The 10,602-nt window shown below is 39.2% G+C and overlaps 1 protein-coding gene across 1 annotated transcript in view; it reads left to right on the top strand.

Annotated features, from left to right (window-relative positions):
• Window positions 1–1,125: 1,125 nt before the first annotated feature.
• The window catches only part of LOC120518304 (formin-like), a 509,433-nt gene continuing 499,956 nt past the window's right edge, over window positions 1,126–10,602 (top strand). Inside the window, exon 1 of the mRNA XM_039741029.1 lies at window positions 1,126–3,505. Within this exon, the coding sequence (XP_039596963.1) occupies window positions 1,700–3,505 (1,806 nt within the window). The 5' untranslated portion in view covers window positions 1,126–1,699. The remainder of the gene's footprint in view (window positions 3,506–10,602) is intronic.

The raw sequence follows: 10,602 nt of genomic DNA, 5'->3' as shown, positions 1-10,602 counted from the left end.
CATAGGATACTCTCACTCATAAGGAAATACATTTATAGTCACAGATTATTCTAGTACTCTTGTCTTTGGGATGTTTTCCAAAATGGGTATTTAGAGAAAAACTTTCCACTTTCTGGGAGAATGTGTAAACATAGAGGGGCATAAATTGGAAAAAAAAAGTCCTGTGGATTTAGAGTTGCCCATATATCTGGACCCTGAGCTGCTAAAAGTTCCGAACCTTTTTATTTTTTCAACCTGTGCAGATCTTTTCTTATGTTCATATACAGTACATACATTTTTCATCTATTTATCCATTATCAGTTAGTCAGTGTGTAGTTTTTACCTTGTGCAGTAGGCATTATCATGATAATCTATCTTAACAGGGCTGGGGGATGGAGGGGCGGGGTTGTGTACAGTTTGTCCATTTTCTAAACCCAACTTAGATAGTTTAGCTTTAGGAGATATTGAGCACAAGGCAGGAACAAACTTTGCGGCACATATTGTTACCCTCAGGTAATTTAGAGTCACCAGATAACCTAACACAAACACTTTTTGAGGTATTTATTTTATATTTCTTTGTTCTTTTGCTACCCGTATGAAAATTAAAATTGATGGAAGGCATTACGAGGTATATGCTGTATATGCTAAATGTCTGCTTTCACCGTCAACATCTTAATGTTCTGCTAATTTATACTTCCATTAATTAAATATTGTTTGATTTATTTCACATTGTGGTAGAAAAAGGCCAATGTACCGCTGGATCAAAGTAGCCTTACTTCTCCTTTCACAAGAGGCTGTAAGCTGTTCTTAATACAGACTATGGTTTTTCGGGGTGAATGCAGGCACTGTTCAGTCCACCTGAGCTCATGGAGATTAGCTTGTTGCTGAGTGACTGTGCTGTGCAGACTGCAGCTGCAGCACTCAGTAGCAGTGGGTGTGGTGATGAAGGTTGTTAAGTACCTGTTTGTGAGCCTCGGAAGTTGGAGCTTGTAATTTGACACCATTGCTGCTGTTGGGTTTTCCTCATCGGCCCTGGCCTAGCTGCATTCCTGCCGGAGTAGGCGGTGTCCTTTTCTCCTAAGCCACTCAAGGGCTGGCATATTTAAGAAGTATAGTTCCAACTGGAAAGCTGTAAGGCAGCCAGCAACAGCAAAGCAGCGTCAGCACGGAAAGAGACTTCCTCAGTGACTTGTCGGTGTGGTAATTCATTGTGATTTGTTCCTGGGGCCCAGAAGCACAAGGTGCCTTTTCTCAGGGAGATTAGCTACGGAGCACTCTTCATGTTTTTTTCTCCTGTGTTATCAGAAGAGTTTTCTAGTGTTTCTGAAGTTTAAAAGCAAGACTTGGAAGTGCCTCATCTAGTGAAGCTGGACTCGGGATATCCTGCGCAGTAATGTGCCCAAGCTGTGTTTTGTTGGAAGGATTACAAACTGGACTTGATTTGAAAGGCAACATGCAGGACAGGGAATAATCAGACTTAATAGGTTTAAACTGACAAAGGCCCTTTGTTGAGTGAATCGAGAAATGTAGTTGGATGAATTGGTCTAAGTACAGAGAAAAGACTTTGGTTTTGATGCCTCGTAGTGAGTGTGCAGCACTGCCTCAATATGGTTTAAATATTTTGCCACGTCCAACATATGAAAAGTAAGGATTTTTTAAAAAATTGACAAACATTATTATTAAATTGAAGACATAGTATTGAGCCTCACTCTGATGATGGATGATAACTTTGCTTGACAGTTTTCTGAACCTGAATCTGAAAATGGACACCACCAGTACCTTGGCAGATAGCACTGATGCTATGGGAGCTCAGAATGTTGAGGCAAAATTTACGGGAAATCCTCAGTCGATATTTAAGAAATTTTCAACAATGTTTGCTCGAGGTGGAGCGGACAAAGCGGAAGACTCGGCACAGACGGGGACAACAGCTGTGCTTATGTCATTCCGTACTCTGCCTGAGAGCTTGAACGGTGACAGTCAAGATGGTAATTTAAACAAAAATCTGGATCCCAGAGTGAACAGCCATTCCGAGATGCAACCGGAAACTCCACTGACACCTGCATTTCATGTGGATGATTCAGGCGAATCAGATCTTGTTCGTGTGACGTTGGTTCAGACCACTAGTGATACAGAATCTGATGAGGACGAAAACAGTGACTTAATAATGCCAAGCAATGTACCCACTGATTCACACAGTACCTCCTATGAGAATACGGATAGGAATGGAGCAAACATGTTTGCAGGAACACATCTAAATCATAATGATGCTGATACATTTGTGACTTCTGTAGATATTGCACTTCCAGTCTCAGAAATGGAGCTTAAAATCAGTCTGAAGAAAGCAGATGATGCCATTCCAGTCGGTGAAGAGGAAACAAGTTCACCTGGAGTGGATGGCAGGGAGGGTAAATTGGTGAAGGATCCTTTTGTGGTGAACACAGCATTTAGTGTTCCTGCTAACATAGCCAATGTGCCTCTCACCACTAGTGTTACACATTCTGATGCAGAACTAGGAGATACTGAAGGCCTGTCTGAAAATGGCACTGGTGACATATGGTTGGAAAGTGACAGCAACACAGAAGATGATGGAAAGAGCAAACTCCATGAGCTAATGGGTGAGGTACTTGCTAAACAGTTACATGGTGATGAAAATGAAGACATTCCATTTATTGATGATTTGGTTCAACATTCTGACTCTTTTGCGATGGCTGATGTGGAGAACTTAAGCAGTGTTACAACAAAGAAAGAAGAGGATTTTCATAGGTTCTCCCCTTTAACAAAATCAGATGTTGCTTGGGATAATGAAGATGGCCTTACTAATGGCAAAATTTCAGAAGAGAAAACAGAATTTCAAAATACCCTACAGGATGTACAGCCTATTGGCAGCGATCAGAGTTTAGCTTTAAGTCCCACAACACCAGATACTCCAGTAAAGTTCCCACACAGAAGCATCAGTCCACAACTTGGCACTCCTGAAGACAAAGGTTTCCAGCTGCCAGCCCTGTTCAGTGGTCTGCGGGTATTGAAAAAGGGGGCCACTGGTGAAGACAGAGAAACCATTGCTGAAATCAAATCTAGAGACAGTGACTTGGCTCTTCTGAGCCTAAAAAAGACAGTCAACAAAGTCCGGACTACACCTGAAGGTCTGCTACAGAAACAGGAGCAGAGAAGCAACCGCGAGCCTAAAAACATCTTTCTGGGACACCTAAGCCAGTTGTTTAACTTAGAAAAAAAGGATGTTCCAGACGAAGAAAATGGACAGACATATAACAAAATGGAGAATGATGAGGCAAATGTGGACACAGTTTCTCCTGTGGAAGAGAGCACTCCGCAAAGTATGGAGACAGCTTTTGATGCATTCAAATCATTTTTTACACCAAAGCCTCATAAACGGAATAAAACGGATGGATTAGACTTGGATGCTGTGAAGAAGAAACTTAAAAATGACAAGGATGCACTGAAAGCCATATTTGAGAAGTCCAAATCAAGAAACCCATCCATTGAAAGAGGATCTGATGATAAATCGGTATGTATACTATGCTGTTTTCCATTTACCTCTGTAGTCTAGTCTCTGTGGCAAGTGGCACCTGTGTTTGATTTCTGGACCAGGAGCCGTGCGTCTAGTTTCTGTATTCACTCAGTGTCTCTAGTTTTTTCTTTTCTCAAGAGGTTCCAACTTTCTTTTGCATTTAGGAGACATTAGGTTAACTAGTCACTCTACATCAGACAGGTGTGTTGAGTATATATGTGTGTGTGAGTGTGCTCTGTGTTTAACATCCCATCCAAAAACAACAACATTTATTACTATAGTACATTTTTATACACAAAATATGCAGCTCAAATTTAAGTGCTTTACAAGATCCCAGAGAAAACATTACAAGAAAAAAACAATAAAACTACATAAGAATAATAATTTATAAAAAGCATGCAAAAAGTAAAGTAATACACATTGTGGAAGATCAGCCCAGCTACAGACAGACACAGACTCACAATGTCCCAAAAACACACACATTTCTTTTCCTTTTAACACACAACACAGTGCACAGATCACCTCAATAAATTTGCAGTCCTTTTCTTTCTCCTTATTTATCTGCCACCTCCTATCCTTTCCTCTCCAGCTCTGTTCTCTGCCTCCCAACTCCAGCTCCCCAAATGGAGTGAGGTGACCCCTTTTATAATGCATCCGGATATGCTACAGGTGCTCCCTAATGCTTTTCCTGCAGCACTTCCTGGTGTGGTGGAAATGCGGCTACGGTCGCGAACAGGATTGAGCTTCCAAGCTTCAGTCCCATGGCCCCGATGCAAACTGGGTGGCTGCCCTCTTTCTTCCTGGGGTAAATATTGCCTTTCTCCCGGTCCTTCCGTTCTCCACTCATCCCGGCCGGGCAGGGGTCCCTGCTGTCCGCCACAACACATAAAACCAATATGTAATTAATCCAGTGTTAGTTCCTGCCTTCTTCCACCTTAACATTTGGCTGTTATCCTACATTGGACAGAATTAGTTTAAATGAATGTACAGTATGTGTATATGTACCTTTTATTTATGTATAATTTAATTTGTTTAGCACTGCTGCCACACACATCAAGTTTCCTGGGTTCACATCTCATTTTAAATAATTGTCTGGAGTTTGCATGTTCTCCCTACATCTGTGTGGGTTTTTTTCCCACATGCCCTAAGATAGGCTGGTACTCTTTGCAGATATATTTCATTCCTAATACCTGATTCGGCCAGGGCAGGTTCCAGTCCTTCTGATTCTGAACTGGATAAGGCTATTACCAATAGATGGATCTGACACTCAAATTTGTTATTTTCAATATAATTAACTTTTTTTTTTTTAAATAACACAGGATTGATGTGGCCAAAACAGGCAACAGTACAGCACAGGTTGTACTTTAAAGTTTTAGTAATTCAGAAAGCAGCTGATTAAAGGTGTTTTCACACCTAGTTCATTTGGTGTGGGGTTTTCAAACTCTGGTGTGATTTCCACAAAAGTCCAGTTTGTTTATGTAAATGTGAAGATGCCAAACACACTCTGGTAAGGGTGGTCTCGGTGCAGTACCAAGCAATCCCTGGAGTAGACTCGCTTGAGACACGAATGTGATCCGATGTGGGACTGACCTAAATACTCTGCATTAGGGTGCTGTGGTAATCGTGGTAAGAGTCTGCTGTCTTTAATTAGGGAATCTCATTCAAAGCATAAGGCGTTTTGAGTTAACATTGAGTATTAAATGCAATGAAATAAAAAAATAACATGCATAGGCACAAATGAGGCACAGTTTGCGTAAAATGACTCGCACTATTATTTTACCAACCACAGCAACTCAGGAAACTGAGTCACGCTAACAGCCTCTTGCGTGTGTGATTGGACAGCAGTTAAAAAAAAAAAAAAATAGTGTAACTTCACTTGTGATTGGGTCAAACAAAATACATGTAGAGGTAGTAAGAAACAAATAGTTGTGCCCTGGTGAGACCAACGATCAAACCCACTAATCTTACACCACGAAATGTATGTACTCAAGTGGGATGTCTTTTTAATGTGCACACTCACTGTGGAAAACGTGAGTTTTAACCAAGCATTCCAAAACTGAAATTATTACCAGATATTTACAAGAGTTCAGTAGAAGTGTGAGTTTAGATAAACTATATTATGGTTACATCCATATGGTGGATGCTAAGAAATAAATATGCAATATTATCATATAGTTAAATGAAACTTGCTTGATGCCTCTGTTGTCGTAAAACTGTAGCACATCAGTGTGTGCCCTCAGCCGAGCTTGCCTTATTTTATACACTCGGCTGTTTCAAACGTGTCCTTTTCATACCAAGTGTACTATGCATAATTTTAAAGTATTTTCTATTTCTGGGGTCTCCAACTCTGGTCCTGGTGTACCAGTCCTGAGCACTGTGCAGGTTTTCATTCTAACCCTTTTCTTAATTAGTGACCAGTTTTTTCTGCTAATTGACATCTTCTCCCTTCATTTTATTTAACTTGGTCCTCTGAACTGAAAATGAAATGAGATGTGAAGTGAACCAACAGATGACCAGCTAAATCAAGGCTTCAAACTCTAACCAATTTCTCTTCAACCAGTTTCTTATTTATAAGCTGATTCTTGTTAATTAAACCAGTTATTTAATTTCATGGCTTGTTGATGATCTCATTCTGCCATAGTAGATATTTTTAAAGAAATTTTTAATAGTTTCTTTTTTAAGAGCACCGTCAAAGTGTTTTGCAGACCCGAGCAATCAACATTACTGAGACCTTCGCCACTCATTTATTTTCAGATATTGTATGGTGAGCACTGATTCTGGTTATGTGTTGCCATGTTTTGTTTCTCATTATTGTTTGTCTGCTAATTAAGGATCAAAATATTTAAGGGCCTGAGTCTTAAACTGCAAGTCAATCAAAATTAATGCAAAAGAGTCAATTAGCTGCATAAAACCGGTCACTAATTAAGAAAAGACTGAGAATGTAAACATGCAACCACAGTAGTGCTCCAGAACCAGAGTTGGAAATCCCTGTTCTAGTTGTTCAATAATTGGCATTTTTGCTCATAGACCTGTGTTTGGTAAATATGCCAGATTATTATGGGAAATGCAGCAGAGTACAAACACAACTGGTGCTCACCCTCCATGATATATTTTTCCTACGAAAAAATGTTTTCTGCCCAATAAAAGGAAGTCCACAAAATGCACACAATGATATGTTTAATTTGCAATGTAAATCACAACTGAACTACTTGAAATTTAAACAAAGTAACAATTGACTAAAAGTGTTTTTATTAGGTAATCATTTTTCTTTTTTATATGTCCTTTTGAAACACAAGGGGAGACCCTGCTGCCTCTTATGGTTGACAGACAATTTAGACATAGCCGAGAGTGCAGCATTCTCTAAACAATATAGTGATACATATGGGGCTGCCTTTAAGAGATCAGAAATGTTCTCTGGGCTTTCCGGCCCCAGGTCAGTGTTGAGTAGTGCAATTACTCCATATGCAACTTGTAAGCACTCTGTCTTAGCAGTCCCAGGATTTTGGAGGGACTTAGGGGTCATTCTAAAAAGCTGTGAAAGTTAAATCTGGTCCATTTTAAAGCTCATTTTCCTCCCAAATCCCAGAATATCTGGGGTGCATGTGGGTTTATGTGATTGTGTGTTATGCCAGGCTGTCAAGACATTCCAGAGATGACAACATAGGCTACAGATCCCCAGTACTATGTAGTAGAGAAAGCAGATTTAGAAAATATTTAGAGGGAAAAAAACACTTGTTGATAGACTATTGATAGACTGAAATTTCAGCCTTCATTGCTGAAATAGCAATAACCAAATGACAACAATATGAAAACAAAACACTATAAAAACAAAACCATCAGGAAACCAACACAACTATAAACATGACCAGAAGTAGTTGTTACCCCAGAAGGACCAGAAGAAGTTGTTGGCTACTCGCATACAGAGAGTTAATTCACCAGGTGATGGCCATTCCAAGGGTGCTTTGTGGGAGTAAGGTCAGGAGAGAAAGTCTAACTAAGACAGTATTTGTACTCTGGCATTCACTTCTCAGGACATCTGTGACCACAGCAGCCTAGTTTGGCCTGGCATTATCCTGTTTTAGGGTCATACATCTAGAAGGCTTTAGCAGAGTACTTGTGAGTAAGTGGTTTACTGATGGGGGCTCTGTATCTACAGGTTTTAATTATGATTTCACAGATGGACTAATCTGATGTGGCAACCAGATCTCGAAAGGGCATCTTGGAAGGGCATCTGGTTGTCTTCTGAAAACTTGTCAAACTTAGTGGAAAAGCATAATCCATTGTTTGGCAACACTGCCACTTGACATGCTTACTTACAACATGGCAATGATCTTTGCTTCAGGTGACATGCAGTATAGGCGCTACAGAATGCACAGAAAACTGACATAAATCTGTCATTTGTCTTGCTTTAATCTTAAAGTGACCTGATGTGGCCTTGGTGTGCCTGGACCTCGTTGTCTAAAAGTGCACCTTTAAAAGCTTTCATGCATCTCATAAGTTGTAGTGCCTCACTGCATAAGCAAGACTGCTGGTAATAGTGTCTAAAACAAAGTGACACAAACCATATTTAGAGTATTCTCATTCCAAAAAATATTGTGTTTGTTTTTTTTTCCATCGTTTTAGATAAATGAATGAAGGAATCATTAGCCAAGAGGTACATATTCCTTTGAAGTGTTTCAGTATGAAGTTTTATAACTACCTACTTTCTGTGAGCAGTACCCACTGGCTTATTCCAGAGCCAATTTGCTGAAAGTCAGATATACAAAACTACTGAAAAGAAAACAGAAAGCATATAACAAGCTGTTTGCAAGCACTGCTACCCTCCCCCACAGGTTTTGCATTGTTTTAAAGGCCAGGTGACATTTGGTGACTTGCTCCAGGTGTGTGATGCTTAGCAGCATCACACTCAACCTTTAATTTAGCTGCTGCTTAATTAGCTTTCCTGTTTATCTGATTTTGCATTCAGGCTTGTCTGCATTCTGTTATTTTACTGGCCCATAATTCACACATGTGGGAGGGGGATATGTTTAACAAATTAAGAATGTATGTGTTTACACTTTCAGAGCATTTTTCTGTGCAAAGGTAGACATGCTTTTTTTACTTAAACAATTGGAACAGTCTGCCCTCAGATGCCTCAATTGTGTGATGTGCCTAGTGGTTTTAGAACTAATATACACTACATTATATGTAGCATTTATAGATTATGTATACTTGTGTGCTTAATGTTTGTAGAAACTGTATACTTTACATATGTATTTCAACAGAAGAGTACCACCTCGTTGTTTTCCATCCTGTAGTGACAAAGCAATCTAAAATATCAGTAAAACCAAACACAGGAGACAGGAACAGCCAACAGCATAATATTAAACAAGGCAAACAACCACTTTGTGCCAACTTAAACAAGTCAGTTAGATTTTTACTTAACCCTATTCCAGAAAATTAAAGGCAAAATCTTTCTTCTGCTGTTGGTTCTCTGGTTTCTCGCTACCTTCTTGCCAGATTAGCCTTTGCTGCAACTGACCTACTGTTCCCAAGATTCATTTGACCTCTGGTTCAAGGTAGCCTTTAAATGTCTACTGCACTTTGTCCTCTGCTATCCCTGCACTCGCATCTATAGTTAGGAATAGCCTCCTAATTTCTCCTGGAATAGCTGCAGCCATGCTTAAAATTAATCATCTCCACTTGATCTGGACTGTGTAACACAGAGAAAGATGTCACTTATTCCATACTGGGTTTCTCTTTTTTTATTTTAATAACATTCCATACAAGCAAGTCAAGTTTAACAATAACAAATCAACCCCCACCCCCATTAGAAAAAGAGCAAGGTAAAAATTTTAAACTAGTAAAAATAAGTAAATAGATAAATTAATAAATGAATAAAAATAGATAGAATAAAAAAGAGGGGAGATTTTCTGCTTCCTCAATTTAATTGCTTCTTCCAAAATGTAATTGATTAGATTCTGCCAGATTTTGAAAAAGTTTTGTACATATCCTAAGTGAAAATTTGATTTTTTCCAATTTCAAATAGTATATAACATCAGTAACCCACTGACTTAAAAGAGGAGATTTAGGATTCTTCCAGTTGAGCAAGATAAGTCTACATGCTAATAGTGAAGTAAAGGCAATCACAAGTTTTTGTCCTTCTCTTCTTAAAGCCCATCTGGACGTATCCCAAACACAACTCTTAATGGGTTAGGAGAGATAGTGACACTCAGGCTGTCTGTTAGGCATTCAAAGATTTTTGTCTAGACTGATGTTAATTTGTTGCACGCCAAAAACATGTGACCCAGTGAGGCTGGAATTTGACTGCAACGTTTTCAGGTTGGATCTTGGCCTGGAAACATTTTGGACAATTTTAAACGAGACAGATGTGCTCAATATATAATTTTAAGTTGAATAATTATATGCTTTGCACATATGGAGCTCAACTGAATTCTGTGCACTGCTGCCTTCAACTCCTTTTCTGAGATGTTAAATAGAGATCCTTTTCCCAGTGTACTGTACTATTGGATCTTTGAAAGGGAGGGACTGTAAAATGTTTTTATATATTACGGAGATGCTGTCCGAGTCCTCAAGACTGATCAATATTTTTTCCGGCATAGAGGTAGGTGGGAGGTGAGGGAAATTGGGCAGGTTTTGTTTAACAGAGTTTCTAATTTGAAGGTAGTGAAAGAAATGTGTTGGTGGAAAGTTAAATTTGAAGTGTAATTGTTTGTAGGTTGCAAAGATGTTGTCTATGTACAGATCTCTAAGTGATCTAACCCCGAATGTTTTCCAGACCTTAAAAATTGTGTACGTTTGAGAGGGTGGAAAAGGTGGTTCATGTGCAGAGGTGCCACAGATAAAGATATGAGATAATCTGTCCTCTTAAGAAAGCCTTCAGGTTTTCTTTAAGTGTTCCTGCAGAAACCTCTGATGTATTTGTCTGTTAAAAAAAAAAAAGTTGATTTGCTTGGATATAAATTCTGTACAGTTCTTATCTGCTAATAAAAGTGGGTTAAAACACCAGCTGTGAGATGAGTATGTGGGGCATAATGATTTTAGCTCCATGATCGATGGGGCATGGTCAGAGATAACAATAGCATCATACTTAC

This window comes from Polypterus senegalus, chromosome 18 (assembly GCF_016835505.1).
Source record: "Polypterus senegalus isolate Bchr_013 chromosome 18, ASM1683550v1, whole genome shotgun sequence".
Taxonomy (NCBI): domain Eukaryota; kingdom Metazoa; phylum Chordata; class Cladistia; order Polypteriformes; family Polypteridae; genus Polypterus; species Polypterus senegalus.
The sequence above is the reverse complement of the archived record's forward strand: the minus strand, read 5'-3'. Positions and strand labels throughout refer to the sequence as shown.